General features: G+C 53.2%; 1 protein-coding gene across 1 annotated transcript in view; it reads left to right on the plus strand.

The window, feature by feature from the left end:
* mical3a (microtubule associated monooxygenase, calponin and LIM domain containing 3a) overlaps window positions 1-19,697 on the plus strand; it is a 97,434-nt gene that overhangs the window by 75,166 nt on the left and 2,571 nt on the right. Inside the window, 9 exon segments of the mRNA XM_035401476.1 lie at window positions 797-910; window positions 1,497-1,579; window positions 1,688-3,635; window positions 3,896-3,990; window positions 6,712-6,762; window positions 8,692-8,799; window positions 8,986-9,079; window positions 10,583-10,633; window positions 12,418-12,468. Of these exon segments, the coding sequence (XP_035257367.1) occupies window positions 797-910; window positions 1,497-1,579; window positions 1,688-3,635; window positions 3,896-3,990; window positions 6,712-6,762; window positions 8,692-8,799; window positions 8,986-9,079; window positions 10,583-10,633; window positions 12,418-12,468 (2,595 nt within the window).

A 19,697-nucleotide genomic window follows, 5' to 3' on the forward strand; every position in this document is an offset into this window, starting at 1 on the left:
ACTCTGAATATATAAATGTAAGTCTGAATATATAGGGCCATTCCCTGTGAAATTTGGTGCCCCTACTTGAAAGGTCCTAATACCAAGAAAATAAGGACCCCTTAATGAAGTTTGAATTATTGCCTCATTCAAATTTTTATTATATATATATATATATATATATATATATATATATATATATATATAGCGTATTACACTCACTGAGGAAGTGACCTGTGATTCCATTTTTTCTCTCATGGGAAGTTGGTGGGTTTATGTTAGTTTTTCAGACTCTAAGCAATGATAATATTTATATCTTTCACAGACAGTTGGCTGTAATTCTCTCTTTCACAGAGACAGTCAGCTGCAATGCTTTCACAGAGACTCTGCTGTAATATTTGTCTTTCACAGAGACGGTCAGCTGTAAGATTTGTCTTTCACAGAGATGGTCAGCTGTAAGATTTGTCTTTCACAGAGACACTCTGCTGTAATATTTGTCTTTCACAGAGACAGTCTGCTGCAGTGCTTTCACAGAGACACTCTGCTGTAATATTTGCCTTTCACAGAGACGGTCAGCTGTGATATTTGTCTTTCACAGAGACAGTCTGCTGCAATGCTTTCACAGAGACACTCTGCTGTAATATCTGTCTTTCACAGAGACGGTCAGCTGTGATATTTGTCTTTCACAGAGACGGTCAGCTGTGATATTTGTCTTTCACAGAGACGGTCAGCTGTGATATTTGTCTTTCACAGAGACGGTCAGCTGTGATATTTGTCTTTCACAGAGACGGTCAGCTGTGATATCTGTCTTTCACAGACGACATTCCATCGGACGCGGAGGCAGAAGCTCGGCTGCTGAGCTCTGAGCGAGGCGAGCCGCTGCCGGAGGACGGGGGGGTGTCGGAGAGCCTGGAGCGGGTGTCCAGCCTGGGTAAGCGCGGTCCTGCTCTGGGGCAACTCGGGGTATTCGAGCTCCAGCCAAAACCAGACTGAGCCTGCGTGCTTTGGCTGACAGTTAAGATGTGAAAGCATGATGGGTAATACGGCAACAAACCACACCGCTGCACCGCTTCCTTTGAAATGGCCTGCCCTCCCTCCCCACACCTGAATTTGACCTATGACTGACATAACTGACTGTTCAATAAATTATGATTATAAATAAATAGCATATTATATAACCAGGAGTGAAATTGGCTGCAGTTTTGCTTGTTCCACCTTGCAGTCGGTGACATCAATAACAAAGGCAGTTGGTCATTTAAGGTAAACATGATGAATATGTTGGCTGTATCAGTGCCATGTTGTCAATATTATCATGTATGGTGATCTTGCAAAGATGCCTGACTAATAAAATGTGTTGTTGTTGTTGTTATTATTAGTAGTAGTAGTAGTACATTGAGTTTCAAAAGATTAAAGTTTGATTTATCCATACATGTCACAATTGCAACTAGGATCAGGCACATACTACCTGGATAAGGAAATACTAACTGGACTTCCTGCTTATTTTTCTCCCCTCTCAGGACAATCATCCATTATCGAAAAGCAGTCCGAGGGAGAGGAAGTGACCTCACCAGGCCCGGAGTTCAGAGAGCCTGTGACAGAGGTGGGTTTGTACTTCCTGTCTGGGCCTCTTTATGTGTATGACAGTGGAGGAGAATGGAGTCGCTGGACGGGGACCGCGGTGAAAACGTGCTTCTGTTTGTGTTTCCAGGACACCGGTAAACCCCTCCTGTCTCCTCTTCCTCCTCCTCCTACTCCTCCCCTGGCGATACCCGCTGACACGGGTCCCTCGCCCGGGACGCCGGAGGAGGACACGGTCAAACCCGAGAGGACCCCCTCGACCCCCGAGGCCGCCAGGAGTCCCCCCGGCTCCGCCCCCCCGCGGTCCCCGATCCGCCTGCAGCCCGCCCCGCTCCACGGGACGGCGCAGCCGGAGTCGCCGGTCCAGAGCCGGCCTTTCGCCTGCTCCCCGACCGGCAACCCGCTGTCCCCCATCTGCTCCCAGCCCTTGCCCTGCAAGGAGCCGTCCGCGCCCGCCTCCCCCGGCTCCCCGGTGCGGACGCAGCCCGCGCCCGCCACCGCCTCCACGCCGCTGGCCGAGCCCGCCCCGGAGAAGGGCCCGGCCGAGCCGCCGCGGCAGCAGCCCGACTCGCCGGCGGAGACGCCCACCAAGCGGGCGGACATCATCGAGGAGTTCTGGATGAAGAGCGCCGAGATCCGGAAGAGCCTGGGCCTCACCCCGCTGGAGAGGAGCAGGGCGGCGGCGGCCCCCCCCGAGAGGAGCCTGACCGTCCCCACCCCGGACTCGTCCTCCTCCCCCAGGTCCTACACCCCGGAGGACCTGTCCGACGAGCTCCGGTCCCCCTTCGCGGGCCGCACGGTCATCCGGCGGCTGAACATCACGGTGGAGGGGCAGGTGATCTCGCCCGTGGAGAAGGAGCCCAAGAGCAGCGGCTCGGAGAGGAGGGACCTGAGCAGCAGCTCCGGGCTGGGCCTCAACGGCAGCAGCGCGGTCACCAGCCAGACGGCGGCCAGCGAGAGCTTCAACAACTCCGACTCGGCCATGCTGACGCCGCCGTCCAGCCCGCCCCCTCCGGTGCCCAAGGAGGACCCCGTCAAGCAGAAGAAGAGCCAGGTGGCCTGGGACAACGAGCCCGCCCCCGGTCCCGTCCGAGCCGCCGCCCCCACCACCGCGCCCACTCAGGCCCCGCCCCCGTCCACGGCCCCGGAACCCGTAACTTCCCCGGCGCCCACGTCCGTGACCACGACGACGACCACCACCACCACCACCACCGCCGTCGTCATGCGGGAGTCGAGCAAGCCCCGCCGGCCGGAGGTGCGGAAGTCCTTCATCGAGTGCGTGGAGGAGATCCCCTTCGCCGACGACGTGGAGGACACCTTCGACGAGCGCACGCCGGACAACAGCGCGCACGAGAGGTTCTTCACCCCGCCCACCGGCACCGGCGGGACCCCGAAGGACAGGCCGCCCCTCCACCTGGCCCTGGCCATGGAGAACGGCAAGCCCAAGATCCCCAGCGCCCAGGTGCCTGTCGCCGCGGCGGCTAAGGGCGCCTCCGCCTTCTCCCCGGAGGCCAAGGAGGTGGCGGAGGAGCGCGTGCGGGCGCGGGAGAAGTCGATCAAGAGCCGAGCGCTCAAGGACGCCGTGGCCAAGCAGCTGGGCAAGGCGAAGGAGTCGGAGGCGCACGCCAAGGGCGGGTCGCCCCGGGTGGCGTGGAACGTCCCGGAGTCGGTCTCGCCCGAGACCTCGGCGGTGAAGGCCCTGGAGTCCCGGAAGCAGGCGGAGGCGCTGGGGGAGCGCTTCGCCACCCCCCAGGGCAGCAGGAGCCTGGAGGTCTCGGCGGCCTCCTCGGAGACCTCGGCGGGCGGGGGTGGGGGGGGCAAGGTGAAGAAGCGCAGCTCCCTCTTCTCCCCGCGCAAGAACAAGAAGGAGAAGAAGGCCAAGGGCGAGGCCCGCGCCTCCGAGGACGCGCCCAAGCACAAGTCCCTCTGGAAGGTCGTCTTCTCCGGCTACAAGAAGGACAAGAAGAAGAAGACGACGACGACGGCCGAGGACAAGTCCCTGCCCAGCACGCCCTCCAGCTCCACCACCACGACGGACTCCGGGAAGAGGAAGGCCTCGCCCCTCGGGAGGTCCTCAGGTAAAACCCGGAGCGGGGTTCCCCCCCGACTCTCCCCCAAAATCCCTTCGGATGTTTCCGGAACTTCAGGTGCCGCTTGCCTCATCGGAAGGGTTGAGCCCAGCCAATGACCACGATCCTCTTGTATTTAAATGCACGCTGTTCCGTTACACCTTTTGCTTTAGTGTCCCTGGGGTTGTCGTCGTTTGATTGGAGGGGGATGTAACTAACGCTGCGTCGTCAGGTGTCACAGTGCCGGTTTGTCTCTCCTCTGGGGGCAGATCTCAACCTTCGCAGGAACCTGAGCTTCTCCGAGGACTCGGACCTTTCCTGCGACGACGTGCTGGAGAGGTCCTCTCAGAAGTCCAAAGCAGACGTAAGCAAACCCCGCTTTCCGGAGGAACGTCCCCGGCTAAATAGCTCGACGATTCGTCTTTAATGAACACAAAACGAGGTCGTCGGTTTGTACCTCTTCAGCGTCCACGCGTGAGAGAGTGGTTTGGTTATTTTTGACAAAAACTGTGTTTTTGAAGTGTGTGTCTTCAGTAGTGTTCTCAGAAGGACTTTCAGACGCCCGCTTGTTCAGCCTCGCAGTCGCGATACTTCGAACAGTAGCGATTATTTTCAGGATTAACGCGGAAGCGCTTACGGGTATTGGCGAATATGCCGCAAATTACCGCCAAAGTCGCCGAACGCTCGCGGAGTTCCGTACGGCCTGTGAATTTCTCAACGGTTTTTGCCTTCTTAGCTTCGCCGGGGCGTCTCTCACCTGGTGTCGGAAATCCAAAAGGACACCATAAAGGAGGAGGACGAGGTATTTCGACCGGAGGAAAGACTCTCGGGTTTCAAGCCAGCGGCAAATGCAGAACGGGATTCGTTGAGATTACATTACATTACATTACATTCGGCAGACGCTCTTATCCACAACCTTTTACACAAAATTTACATCGCATCCATTTATACAGCTGGATATATATTCTGAAGCAATGCAGGTTAAGTACCTTGCTCAAGGGTTGCAACGGCAGTGTCCTACCTGTGTCGGACCTGTGACCTTTAGGTTACATGGCCAGCTCCTTACCCATTATACTACACTGCCGCCTGATATCTGACCAGCAGCTAATAATGTGCAATAACTTAAGATTAGGACGGAGAGACTTTCTTCTTCTCCTGTATCGGTGTTCGGGAGATCGATTCCTCCGTTTCTTTGTTTCTGTGGTCGCTGGGTCGTTCAGTTGAAGCCCTTGATCTCCTTGAGTTACATTGACAGTAATGACCCTCGGTGGAGTCAAAATGTTTTTTTTTTTGTAACAAATAAAACAATGGAAATGAACTTAAAAAAACTGAAGTGGACTGGAAAATATGCAAGAAATTTTTTTTTTTTTTGAAGATTTCATTTCTGTGAGAAAAAACCTGAAGTATTCAGTTCCTTCCCCAGCCATGTAATGAGCTGTTGAAGTCTGCTCCTTAGGAACAACTGGAATTTCCATTAACAGAGCACCTCATAACACGACACTTTCAGCCCAACAATGCTCGCCATTTTCCTACCACTAAAGTGTACCTAAGTCCTTGGCTTCCCTGCAAGCCAAACATCAGGTTGGCTTGTGAGGGTACCGTATTGATATTACCGATCGCAGGTTGCGCTCTGCTCTCTGCAGTAAATGCCCCCCGCTCCTCGTGGCCCGTCTGCATTTGCTGCGTCGCAGGCGTTGGCTGAAACGCGTCTTTCCTCCTGCGGCGGGGTAGCCGCGTGACTGGCGTAGCTCGGACCTTCCCCGTCTGCAGAGAGAGGGGGATTGGCGTAGCTCGGACCTTCCCTGTCTGCAGAGAGAGCGGGACTGGCGTAGCTCGGACCTTCCCCGTCTGCAGTGAGAGGGGGACTGGCGTAGCTCGGACCTGCCCTGTCTGCAGAGAGAGCGGGACTGGCATAGCTCAGACCTTCCCTGTCTGCAGTGAGAGGGGGACTGGCATAGCTCAGACCTTCCCCGTCTGCAGTGAGAGGGGGACTGGCGTAGCTCGGACCTGCCCTGTCTGCAGAGAGAGCGGGACTGGCGTAGCCCGGACCTTCCCTGTCTGCAGAGAGAGCGGGACTGGCGTAGCTCAGACCTTCCCTGTCTGGAGAGAGAGCGGGACTGGCATAGCTCAGACCTTCCCTGTCTGCAGAGAGAGCGGGACTGGCGTAGCCCGGACCTTCCCTGTCTGCAGAGAGAGCGGGACTGGCGTAGCTCAGACCTTCCCCGTCTGCAGTGAAATCCATACAAGAAACAAGCTCTGTGTCACCAAGTTAAAACCCTAGGGTAGAAGCCCTGTAGTGTGAGTAGACGGTGGAAGTAATACTGTGGATGGCTGTGTGTACCGTGCTGTGTTTGGTTTGAATTAGATCCACCGTGCAGGCGTGTGGCTTTTACAGTGAGGTCCCCTGTAGGTCAGTGGTAGATGTTCTGTAACGTACAGTCGTGGTTTTCTGGGTTCCTTCTGCTCCGTTTTTAGAATCGAAATGAATTTTCGAGTCCCTAATTTTCAAAGGAACTTCCTTTGCTGATTCAGGTACACGGGATGGACAATTTATTCTACAAATGAGTCTTGCCACTAAATGGGCTAAATAACTTTTTTTTTTTAAAGAGCCAAAATTAAAAGCATGATATTAGGGTTTTTTATGCCTTAAAGGGGAAGCGCGTGCAGCCTAATCATTTCCTTAGTTCCACTGTTCCTGTTATTCATCCTGCACATGCGTACGTGTCCATTTCTAATGTCCGTGTTTCATTAACCTGGGTGTTTCTCATCTTTGCATCTTAGCCACCATCTTGGATGGGAAAGATCTTGTTTCTGGAGAGGTTTTAACTGTTGACCGGCACGCCGGCACTCGCTTAATCAGCTAGATCATGCTCTCCCATAATAACCAGTCCATTTTGTGTTTGTGAGCGTTTTAACGATGATTGTTTGTCTGACTGGGCTTTAACAGTTTTTATTGGTTGTGCTTTTCCGTTACCTCATTTAACCACGCCATTTATTTTCTGTTTTGTTTCCCTTTTTCTTTTTTCTTTTTTTTTGCCTTTTTTGTTTGTTTGTTTGTTTGTTTGTCTGTTTTCTGTCCCTCAAGTCTGTTTACGTCCCACACGCGCTGGCGTTCAAGAGATCGTACGTCGTGAAGGTAGCGTAGCACAATTCCGCTCAGCTCCCAGCATGCACCAGCGCTCCGCCCTAACCGCCCGCCTTTTTAACCGCCGTCTTACCGCCGCACGCTAAGCCCCGGCAGCCAACCGCACCCCTTTTTTAACCGGGAGGTTAACCAGTCACGCCGAAGAGCGTCGACGGAGGAATTACAGACCGCGCGACTCGCGAAGGACGAGCCTCCACACTTAGCTAGCGCGGGGAGACCTCGAGTCCGCTTGGACTACAGTGAGTTTCCATGGAGACCAGCGTAGCCGATTAGCGTCGTCGTACGACACTGATTAGCCTGGTAGGTTCAAACAGCCATTTTGGAGCGAAAGGGGGGGGGTGGGGGGAGTCGCTGGTCGCACGCGACCGTAGAGTTTCTGCGGTAACCATGACTGTCTGGTGCCGGGCCGCTCCACTGTTGGACAAGCCGATTTGAGGTCTCCCGCGGTTACGGCCGTCGCTGGCGGTGTTTCCCGCCGCCGGCTGGCGGGAACCCGCCGCTAACACCGCGGCCGCCCCCCCCCCCCCCCCCCCCCCCCTCCCCCCCCCAGGGACTCGGCCGTCCGCTCTCCGCCCCCGCTTCTATCTCCCTCAGCAACCGGTTTGCACGCCCTTCCGCCGCGTTGACCTTCCTCACGCGGAGCTCTGATTGGTCCACGCGGGACCCCCTGGCTCCAGCCTTTCTCGCCGCGCTGTGCACTTCCTGTGCTGTCCTCTCTGTTCTACGTTCTCCGGCTTATGATAAGTTAGGGGGGGCCGTATTAGGTAAAAACACTTACAAATAACGTAGCATTCAAACACGTTTATGTTAATATGAAGTCAAAATAAACAATAATAGTAATAACTAGGCTGGAAAGCGTGTTAATTTGATGTTATTACGTGTCATTGCGCTACAGTAAAATGGTATAATTGGTACCGACAGTTAGCAGTCTGCTAACAACAGAAGCTGCTGTGTGGCTGTGGAGAGAGTGCGCCACCCTGCTGTGCGTCTACAGGCGGTTCAGAACGGCGGCCATTTTAAATCAACATCTAAACTATTCCACATTCGCTTCTGGTTCCCGCACAGCCCTAGAGGTGGATAACACAGCTTTTACCGGTTTTTATGATTAATTCCGTACTCACACAGTCGCTGTTCAGACACGTAATGGTACGTGTTTACGTGCTTTAGTTCCCTGCCTGTAGGGTGTACTGCGTGTTTGGTAGGACAGAACGTAGATTAAATTACCCAGAAAGCACCTCTTTGCCCCGGTCACCCACTCCTCGTCCCGATCAGTTGAGGCATTGTTGTCATTCCGTGTCTAAAATACACTCGCTTCCTCAGTTACTCAACATTAGTCGCTAAAATACCCTGTGCTTTTATTCCATTTTTTTATTTTTTGCTTTTCCAGAGCAGAACCCTGTCATTTCAGTGCTTGTTCTGGGTGACACGTTGCATTTCTAGCCTCTGCGACAAAGGACCGAGGAGTGGTTCTTTAATTAGTCATCCATTCCTAATGAATCCTAATTTGGTTCGTATGATCTTCCTCCTCCCTGTAAAATCCCATAGGGGGTCTAGGCCTGTGTGTTTTAAAGCAGTGGTTAGCGTGTAGAGTTAGAAGTCCAGTGTTGTGATTCTGGCCCCTCCCGATGTTCACTGCAGCATAGGCCTCACTCCTCTTCTCCTCCTCCTCCTCCTCTTCCTGTTTCTGCCCCTTCCTCCTCCCGTCTTCTTCTCCTGTTTCCTTACCTCTTCCTCCTCCTGTCTTCTTCTCCTGTTTTCCTACCTCAGAGAAAACAGGGCAGTGGAGACTGGTCGCCCCTTTAGCCTAGCCTCCAAGACGCCGCGCCACGGCGCTCACGGTAGCCTTGGCGGTGGTGAAGGAGACCTCGCGGTGTTAACTGGGTTTTAATTTATTTATTTATTTTGTGAACGGCGTTTCAGAAAGCTTACACGGAGGAGGAGCTGAACGCCAAGCTGACCCGGAAAGTGCAGAAGGCCGCCCGGAGGCAGGCCAAGCAGGAGGAGCTGAAGAGACTGCACAGGGCCCAGGTGAGCCGGGGGGGCGCGGGGGGGCTGGGGTGAATGCTGGGGGATTGGCTGTGGGGTACCGGCTGAGGCGAAGGCGTTGTGTGTGTGCGTGTGTGTGTATGTCAGTGTGTGAGTGTGTGTGTGTGCGCGCGTGCATGCGTGTGTACATATGGCTAAAGTAGGCGTGATCCGGACTCCGCCCCTCAGATCATCCAGAGGCAGCTGGAGCAGGTGGAGGAGAAGCAGCGGCAGCTGGAGGAGAGGGGCGTGGCCGTGGAGAAGGCCCTGCGCGGGGAAGCAGGTAGCTGTCACTCGCCGGGCCAGGGGGCGGGGCCAGTAACCCTCCCCACGCACAGCACATTCAGGAAAGGCTTCACCCTCACGCGGGTTAAATACCATTCACATTATGGTGGGAGAAAGAGTTTGGAGATGTGTGTCACGCACATAAATTTGAATCTCCACGTGCAGTTTTATGTCAACACCTTTGGCCTTTTGGCAGCTATTTGGAAAGGGCAATATTGGACCAAATCCACCTAATTACAGAATGAGAACTCCATTGATGAAGATCCCTAACATAGACTCTTGTACGTTTCTCTAAACGTGTCTTCTTAATGTACAGTTTACAGTTGGGGTGGTCTTCAAACATCATACAATAATTCTCTTCAGAGACAGTATTTTTTTTAGATGTGCACGTCATGCGTAGATGACTGTTTCAGTAAACATTTTGTTAGATTTTTTCCCAGAACTTTTAATCAGTAGAAGCAACCCCCAGTTGTGTTTTGACTCAAAGTCTGCCCGTAACTGTGATGTAGGCACCTTCAGCCAAGAAAAAGCCACAAGTATCGCCGATCACAGTACCCGGCTTAAGAGGTTGTATCGGCAGCGTTTGTAGGAACGCTATTTCGCGGGTTTTCGCTCGCCCCGAAATTCACGTAACCGGTGACCGTTGACAGATGTGAGTGAACGCAGCGCGGCAGGGCGTAGCTTTGCAGCTGTGGGGCCCGCAGGGGGCGTTCTTCACAATCTGGCACCCCTCTGCAACCAAACCACGAACCCCACCGTGGACCAAGGGACTATCACAGACGCTGTCCTCCGCGTGGCATCGGCGAATGGGAGATTCGCAACGCAGTGCCACTCATTCATAATACACACTGAGTTATTCGGTCTTGTGGGGGACCTAGAAGTTTCTGTTGGGAGTTTTCGCATTCCTCAAATTTTCCTTTGTGTCTTTGTGATATGAAATTTTTTTGTGTGAGTTGGTGTTTTATTTATTTATTTATTTTTTTTTTAAGACAACCCGTTCTTTTTGTATTTGTCAACGCATCAAGTGTAAATGCAAGGAGGCACAGACGTATACTTATTTTATTTATTGATATTTATTGATACTATGCGTTGTGAGGTCGGCAGGAATTGTTTAAAAAAAATCAGAGCTTGGCTAAAACTTTTTTTTGTGTGGTTCATTTGTATTGTTAATAAGAAACAGTTAAGACACTGTGCGCCTTCCGATGTAATTCCCTTTATTTTTCTCTGTTTAATGTTTCCTTACGCAAGCATTGCTTTTTTTTTTGCCCTCGATTAAACTCGATAGGCTAGCGGAGGCGCCTTTAGTGATTAACGCGTGTTAATTGGCCCCTGCCGTTAGCGTTGCTTAATTGGTTAAACCGCTGATCGGGTTGCCTAGGCGACGCATTTAACCTCACAGACTGGCCTCCATTTTGTCAGCCGTGACAGCCTGCCTGAATCAGGTGACCCCCTGTCCCCGGAGCTCCTCCCTCTTAACCTCTCGTCTATTCCTTTTTCAAAGGGTCGCATAAGGGCACTTATATTAGCCCCAGACAGCATAAGAGAAGATCAGGTACCCGCGTTTCGACCGCCGCTCGAGCGCGAGCGCGACCGTTGCCTGTTTCCCATCTGTGGTTGACGCCGTGACCGTGACCATGACCGTGTCGTCTCCATCCCGAGTCTCCGTCGTGTCGTTTGTCCTGTCAAAAAACCCCGCCCTCTACGCGACTGACTGCATGCCCTGTTCAGGAGACGCGTGCTCTCACATAGATTTGCGCGTGTGCCGCCAAAAAACCTACCCTCACCCCCCCCCTTCACCCCTCCCCCCCACCCCCCAACGGGGTCAGACAGCGAGTGGCCGGCCTACGTGCGGCTCGCACCGAGGTCTAGGAGGTCTGCACACGCCTGGCTCATTCCAGTGGATCGAACCAGAGAGGAACTCTCGCTTAGAACTTCCACAGAGTTCTGTACAAGGATGCTTCTGAAGGGAATAGTTTGCTCTGTTACTCATTTTTTTTTTGTCTAAAAGCCATACTGTCAGCACTTAATTTCTAGGGAGTTGCTGAAAAAATGGTAAAAGAATTATGATAATAATAGGGTAGAAGAATGGTGGAAAATGATGTATAGTTCAATATAATAATAATGTTCCACCAGCGCAAGTCTTTCTCATGGGAGTGCTGGAATTATTAAATATAATTTTTTATCTTTTTTTCTAATGTTCTTTCATTAGACATTTAGCTACGTTTTCTGTCATTATTACACACAAGCTTGCAGCACAGACCGTTTTTTTTCTTTCTTTTTTTTTTTTTGCACGGAAACCTCCAGTTTATTTTACTGTCAACTTAATTTGAACTAAGGAAAGTTCCAGAAAGGAAACTATGAAGTGAAGTGAGTTGCTCGGGGTACACTGAGCCTGTTGCATTTCACTGCTGTAGGCTTTCAGTCTAATGAATCACGACACTGAATCACGACACTGAATCATAACTCTCAATCACGACACTGAATCACAACACTGAATCATAACTCTCGATCACGACACTGAATCACGACACTCAATCAAAACACTGAATCATAACTCTCAATCACGACACTGAATCACAACACTGAATCATAACTCTCGATCACGACACTGAATCACAACACTGAATCACAACCCTGAATCATAACTCTCGATCACGACACTGAATCATAACTCTCAATCACAACTCTCGATCACAACAGTAGTACCACTTACTGTAACCAGGTTTAATGTGATGGGTACTGTAGTCCTTAAGAGAGAGTGCAGACCAACAAGTTTTTTCTGATGCATAAAGCTCGCCTGCAATGCAGAGCGGCTAATAAATGCACTACAGTAGCGTTAGCCCGTTAGCACGTTAGCCCCAAACAGCCTGCGCAGCAAATCTATGTGCTCATCCTGTCTGTTGGAGGTGCCATGAACATGCAGTGTGTGTAACTGCATATGCTTTGTGTTGAGTGTGTGTGTGTGTTTGCGTTCGTAACCTGTATTTTTGTGTGTGGGGTTTTGCGTAATATTTTGGTGCGTGTCTGTGTGTGCGTCAGGGTTGGGTTCATTTCCACGCCCGTTTCATTTCAAATTTAGGAAACGAATTGAAATTCGATTTTCAAACGGGAAAAATGTGTCCTGAGGATTTTTTCCATTAATCGAATTTCGGTTCATTTTCCGAATTGAAATGAACGGACGCCAACCCTTGCTGTGTGCGTGCTTACGAGTACGTGTACGCACGTGTATGTGTGTGTGCGTGTGCGTGTGCGCACGTAGGCATGCTTGACTTGGAAATGATTCTGACCAGTAAGGGCTGTGTGCAAATAACTCTCTCTAATATATCCTTATTGTAGACTATTGGGGAGAGTCTAATTACAGTGAAATCCTGGACTTGCATCTGGGCGGTATGTATTTCAAGCCTGTCACTCCAAACTAACTAACAACTAATCCCGCCCCCCCCCAACCCCACCTCCTGTCTCCGCCCCCCCCCAACCCCCTCCCCGCCCCCCCCCCCCCATGTGACCTGTCTTCCTGTCTTTACTATACTCACTCGCCTCTGCTGTGTTGCCGCTGTCCCAACCCTTTCCAGTTCTGCCAGCAGCCAATCGCGTCACAGGCCAGCAGCCAATCACATCGCAGGCCAGCAGCCAATCGCGTCACAGGCCAGCAGCCAATCGCGTCGCGGGCCAGCAGCCAAAAATGAGTTTTGCTGCCCTTGTTATGTATTGCAAAATTATTCTTATTTACTCTGCGTGTTTGTTTTTTTTTTAGTTTGTTTTTTTTGGTAATAAAACTTAACAATGTAATTGGTTGTATTGGTCATTAAGATCAATTTTATCTAAAAGATAAAAGATTTTTTAAAAAATTATTATTATTATTTTTTTTTTTACAAGATACTTACAAAGGCATTTCAGATAACGGTATTATAAGCGTTAGCAAGCGGCCAGTGTCTCCAGCCAGAGAAGTGTATACTTGTGCTGCTGGCTGAACTAGTGCACAAGTGCACAGTATGTCTGTGCCGAAGTACGTACAGTCAAACTGGAAAGTGGTGCCTGGTCCCCTGATTGAAGCCCTACTGAACTGCTCCCTGTAACCGCTGCCCCCTAGCTGCCCCCAAGCTGCCCCCGAGCTGCCCCCCAAGCTGCCCCCTAGCTCTCTGCTGCGACGTGCTCTCTAATCCCAGCACTGACGCTGATTTCTCCATACCCGCTCAGTTGCATTGAAACCCGTGTGTGGTCTGTGTTCAGGCGTGGAGCTCACTGTCCAACCCCCCACCCCCCACCCCCGACCCCCGACCCCCGACCCCTGTGAGTCGTTCTTTTGTGAAACTGTGGCCTTCGCGGGCCTGCGGTGGGGGGGCGTGGGGGACGGGTGTGGGGTGTGGGGTGTTGGGGGGGATCGTTCAGTGTGTTTGCGTGTGCGTGTGTTGCGCCGTGTTTGTCCCCTCCTGTGTCTCCCTGGCGACCCGAGAGCTCGTCCCCGGGGGCGCGGTTGCCGACCACGCGGTCGGCGGCGGTCCTGAGCCCAGCCGCGGTCTCCCGTCCTGACGGGAAGCCGAGCGGATCGCGCCCGCGATGGTGTAGAAGGGACCGTGCGTTTAAAAAACAAAAACAAACAAACAACAAGTTTGAGTGTTTTACTGGTGGACTCGGGCTGCATAATGAGCATATTTGTGGTTTTGTGTACAACCAGGACCCTCAGAACACGGGTTTGACCAGCATTCAGTGCAGTGAATGTGGGTTTATTGTGTATTACACAGTTGAGTATGACAAGCCTCAATGGCATACTATGCAGGATTTTTACCTTGAAGATATTATAAAATAACCGTGTTCAGTCATACTTGTGATGCGCTGTAAATGTTTTGTCTTTGAGTTCGTGTCGAGTTTGCGCTCCTCCGCCTGTATTTCTTCTAAGGACGTTTCTGGGCGTGGTGCCTTTTTCTGTGCGGGGGAGGGGAAGGTGTGGCTACAGAGCCTGTGGGTCGGGATCAGGTGTGAGCAGAGCGTTTGTAGCTAGCTAGCTACTGCGATGGCGGAGGCGAAGAAGCAGTAGTACAATCGAAGGGAGACGACAAGGCTCGTTCAGGAACTGGAGCTAACCCCGGAGTTGCTCTTCCTTGGTGGGTGATGGCCGGTGGTCGCAAGGGGGCGTAGCGGAGTTGGCGTTCTGTCTGTCGGACCTGCGCGTGATGTTACCACCTCGTGCTGTCCAGCTGGCCGCAGAAGTTGGGCACGTTACTCGGGGTGGGTGGGCGGGGTTGAAGATGGAGGCGGAGCCTTCTTTGATTGTAAACACGGGACCGCAGCTAGGCTAACACATCCTCTGTAGCCTTCAGGGATAGCCAGAGATGTTTATCAAGTGGAGTAAAGTACGGGCCCTTAAGCTGGGGTCAGGGGTCCCCCAGACGCCAACAAGCGTCAGCATTGAGTGTGCAGTGAGCTCACAGATTCTGAACTCCGCCAGTATCCTTGCAGTGGGGCAGCCATTTTGTGATGTTAGCCAGGCGGGGCTGCATCCAACTTTTTATTTCTGCGTCTTAGTTTCAGCCTGCATGAAACGGTCTAAAAGCATCCAGGGTATTTGGGTTGGGAACCTTGAAAAGTGTCCACGTGTGATTTCTGTAGATCAATTACATGGATTTTATCGCTGGACCAGCTTGCTAGCTCGCATGGCTAGCAGTTTGAACTTGTTTGCTGCCTTGCTGTCTTGGCAAAGAAGTTTAAAGGTCAAAAAAAAAATTTCCAAGCAACCATCTTGCATGACATCCATTTTTCAGATGCTCTAGTCCAGAGAGTCTCGCATAGCATCATGGGTAAAAAGCCATAGAAATCTCCTTCGGTCGTGTGACACACCCCATGGCTGCCCAATCGCCTCGCGCTGCGGCGGAACAAGGCGACAGAGCGTCCGCTTGTTCGAAAACGTCTCGTTCTCCATCGACGCCAGCCGCTAGTCTTCTGAGCGCAATGCTGTCGCTCCCCGTTTGTGAGGGCCACAGAGGTGAGGAGGTGAGGTTCGCTTTGAAGCCCGTGGACACAGTCACGGAGCGCGTTGGCACTTGGGGGGGGTCATAGCGGTATGCCCCCCCCCCCCCCCCATCCCCATCCCCCGTCACAACCTCGTTCTCTTCCCACGGGTCCTCTGTTCCACCAACCCCCCACCCCCACCCCCCACCCCCCACTCTGTGATAGTCCCTTGTGGCGATTTACCCAGCATCCCACTCTCCCAACTCTTTCGCCTAGACCGCCAGAAACGTGTTGTCCGTTTTTCCTGTCTGTATCAGTGTTTCTGCACACCTCTCTTTCAGAAGCTCCTTTCTTTTCCTGTCCAGGTTCTCCCCCCTCCACCCCCCCTCCTTCTCCCTTTACCCATAATTCCACACTCCTGAGGTCGAAGACTTTTTCTTTTAATACGGCGGTCTGGGTTTTCCCTTTGTTTATTTTTTGCGACTCGCATCTGTATCATTCGCTCCCGAGCATGATGAGTCGCGCGTGTAAATACACATTTTCCGGAACCTTTCTGGTTTGTCCTTTCTTCGTTTGACCTGGTTAGCCAGCGAATCCGGTTCCTTGTAAACCCCGCGCCAGTTTTACACTTCGAAGACGGGCGTAAAATAAACAGAGAGGTGGTTGAAAAACAGGCTTTTGTTTTGCCGGTGGCACTCTTTGGCCGGGTTGAATAGCCGTGCTCCGTTAAGCCGAAGGGCAACATCTGGGAGATGTCTACCTCGGGCATTTAAAAAAAAAATTTTTTTTTAAACGTAATTATTTGAAACTGCTTGAGCGACAGCTGTTGAGAATTTTTTTTTTTTTTGAGGCCTGGTTTTGTGTGTACCTGCGCTCCCGTATCGGGGGGGGGGGGGGGGGAACGTTTCTCCTGCCCGGCCCGCGCCGTGAAAGTGGAAATAGGCCGGTTTTTGCGCTCGGAAGTTGGAAGGTCTGTGTGGCGGACAGAAGCGAAGAGAATTCCTTCCGCTGTTTTTTTTGTCCCTCTTTCTCAGTCCCCTGTTCCCTTTGTACTTTTACGCACCTCTTTTCTCTCTCTCAAGCCCCACACGGAAGTCTGTCCATCCCCCCCTCTCTCTCCAGCTGCCTGGATTTCCTTCCCACCTTTCGATAGTTTCTCTGCTCGTTTTTGATTTTTCTCCTCCCCTTGTTCTCTCTTCCTCCTCTTCACCCCCCCCCCTCCCCTTCTCTTACCTCCCTCTCTCCACCTCCCTCCCTCCCTTTGTGTCCTTCACGCACACTTTTCTCTGTGACTCCTCCTCTTTTCTCCACCTTTCTCCTCCTCTCTTTCACACTCCCCCCCCCCCCCCCCCCCCCCCACCCCCGGCCTCCCCTCCGCCCCGTTCCCCCCCCGCGTTGTGGAAGTTGAGCCCAATCTGGGGACGCCCCGCCGAAGACCTTTGTCCTTCTGCCCTTGCTGTTCGCCCGAAGGTAAAGTAACCTCTCCTCTCCCCGCCGTTTGGCAGCCGCGGGGTTACCACGGCAACCGAGCAGGGCCCGCCCACTCGCTCTGCCCCCCTACCCGCCGGGGCTCCTCCCCCCTCGCTCTGGCTCTGCCTCCGCGTGTGACCAGGCTCAGTAGGTTCCCCCAGGAAGTTACAGTCCTCCAGCAGTCATGCAGTACAGTCACACAGCACAGTCATGCAGCACAGTCACACAGCACAGTCATGCAGCACAGTCACACAGCACAATCGGACAGTACAGTAGCGCAGCACAGTCAGACTGTATAATCACGCAGCGCAGTCAGACAGTACAGTCGGACAGTACAGTCGTGCAGCACAGTCAGACAATACAGTCACTCAGCACAGTCGGACAGTACAGTCGGACAGTACAGTCATACAGCACAGTCACGCAGCACAGTCGGAGAGTACAGTCGAACAGCACAGTCGGACAGTACAGTCGTGCAGCACAGTCGGACAGTACAGTCGCGCAGCACAGTCAGACAGTACAGTCGGACAATACAGTCGTGCAGCACAGTCACGCAGCACAGTCGGAGAGTACAGTCGAACAGCACAGTCGGAGAGTACAGTCGAGCAGCACAGTCGGACAGTACAGTCGTGCAGCACAGTCGGACAGTACAGTCGCTCAGCACAGGCGGACAGTACAGTTGTGCAGCACAGTCGGACAGCACAGTCGTGCAGTACAGTCGGACAGCACAGTCGTGCAGTACAGTCGGACAGTACAGTTGTGCAGTACAGTTGGACAGCACAGTCAAACTGCACAGTCGGACAGTACAGTTGTGCAGCACAGTCGGACAGTACAGTCACGCAGCACAGTCGGACAGCACAGTCAAACTGCACAGTCGGACAGTACAGTTGTGCAGTACAGTCACGCAGCACAGTCGGACAGCACAGTCAAACTGCACAGTCGGTCAGTACAGTTGTGCAGCACAGTCGGACAGTACAGTCACGCAGCACAGTCGGACAGCACAGTCAAACTGCACAGTCGGACAGTACAGTTGTGCAGTACAGTCACGCAGCACAGTTGGACAGCACAGTCGCGCAGCACAGTCGGACAGCACAGTCAAACTGCACAGTCGGTCAGTACAGTTGTGCAGCACAGTCGGACAGCACAGTCGCGCAGTACAGTCATGCAGTACAATCACGCAGCACCTCCATTTTGAAGCACACATCTGCCCTTTCTTACTGTCCCTCATTTGAAAAGATATACACTACTATATATTTATATATTTCTACAAGCACCTACCTAGAAATGACTTACATTTTATCTTCCTCCTCTGAAGAATCATTCTAGTGCAGACTTTTGGGTGAATTTGATGCTAACCTGTAAACGGGAATCACATACTTGTCGTTCATTCACGTAAGAGTCAGTTAAGCTCAGTTAAGTCGCAGTGAAAATGATGCACGCGTGCCTTATTTACATGCACATAATTCAATACGCGTTGTTCGATGGTTAACTGACATTTAGAATAGTGTTCTTCAGTCCTACTGGTAGTTACCACATAGGGGGAAGCTACTTTGCCGAAGTGTGGATTTAATTAACCGCATGGTGTTGAAGAAACGGTTGGAGTTTGAGGTGCATGCGCGTTTGGTCCTGTGTTGAGTAGCCGAAACCGAAAGCAGCGGATTTTAACACCAATTAGAAAACCGGTGTGTTTTTGGCGTGTTAGCATGCATCATCGACTAGCGTTTGCGAACGCGGTGACTGCGTCAGGGGCGCTCTGCGCTCGGAGCGCAGGCCGGGGGGCCGAGCCTGCGCCGTAGCTGTGCGGCTTCGAAAATCGCGAGGGCTCTCCGTGTCCCCGACGTCTGTCTGCGTTCGAGCGCACCTCAGAAATACTCCGCAGGAGACCGGCGTTTTCTTGTTTGTTTGTTTTTTTTTGTGTGTTCTGCTGTCTGTGTTGCGGAGCTTTCCTGTGTTTCCCGTGTGTCTTAACTGTGTCTCTCTCTCCTCTTGTGTTCTCTGTGGGACGCGGGGGGCCAGGGTCAGGGGTTGGAAGGGGACCAGGACAGTGCTGGCTAAGTTAGTGAGACTCCCCCCCCACCCCTGCCCGCCCACCCACCCCCCCCCCCCCCACCCGATCCCTGGCTTTACTCGCGCTCTTTGTTTCCGTCCTCTCTGCTTCTCTCCCTTCCCTCCTTCCCTCCCACCCACCCTCCTTCCCTCCCGCCCCCCCCACCTCCCCCGCCCTCCCGTCTGTAAGCAGCGAGAGCCAGCGCCAGCGACCATGTCCTCCCGATGTACGTGTGTACCGTGTTCCTCCTTTTCGTTTTGCAAGAGCCGCCCCTCCTCCAGCTAAGTACGTGGCGTACCTCGCACCCCCCCCCCCGGGGGGGGGTCACGGCCGGGCGCCCCATCCAAAAAAACCGCTTGGCTTTACTCGGGTTCCACAGGCCGAGGGGACGGGCAGCATATCCCCCCCTTCCTCCTCCTCCTCCTCCTCCTCCCTGCTCCCCCCCTCCCCTCCCTCCACTCCCCTCCCTCCCTCATCCCTCCCCTCTCTCCCTCCCCCCCCCCTGCCCCGCCCCCTCGTCCTCCTCCCTCCCCTCCCCTCTCTCCCATCCCCCCCCACCCTGCCCCCCCTCCCCCCCCCCCTCCCCCGAGCTGTAAGAGCATGGTCTGGCAGTACTTACAGTGGGCCGGCTGTGAAGATGGCGACTCTGACCGTTCGCCGCTGCGCGCTTTCGCGTCTGCATGCCTGTAGTTTTTTTATTCCCCCCCCCCCCCCCCGTTTGTCCGTTTGCTTGGTTCTGTCTCAGTGCGGAATGTGAGTCTGTGGTCCCCGGTGTCTCCGCCCACTTCGCCATCTCTAACCCCCCCCAATACCCCCCCCCCCCCCCCCCTGATTCAGTGCCGGCGACCTTCACCCAGACGCGATGTTTTTTTTTTTTTTTCTGTGTTGCTATGGATCCGTGGGGGAAACCCGTCCAGCTGCGGGACCGTTGTTTTGGGGTGAAGGGGGTGCAGGGGAGCGCCGGAGCTGTCTTAGCCGCGGGTCACCGGAAGGGCGGCGTCCAAATCAAGCTACACGCCGCCTTCCTCCGGCTAGCCCCGTCGAGCCCCCAACCCACCCCCCCCCAACCCCTGCCCCCAATCGCTGCTTTGTTGGTCCCTGTCATACCTCAGTACATTGTCTGGTTGTTCACAGGAGTCAGTATGGAGCAGGGGCA

This window comes from Anguilla anguilla, chromosome 19 (assembly GCF_013347855.1).
Source record: "Anguilla anguilla isolate fAngAng1 chromosome 19, fAngAng1.pri, whole genome shotgun sequence".
Taxonomy (NCBI): Eukaryota; Metazoa; Chordata; class Actinopteri; order Anguilliformes; family Anguillidae; genus Anguilla; species Anguilla anguilla.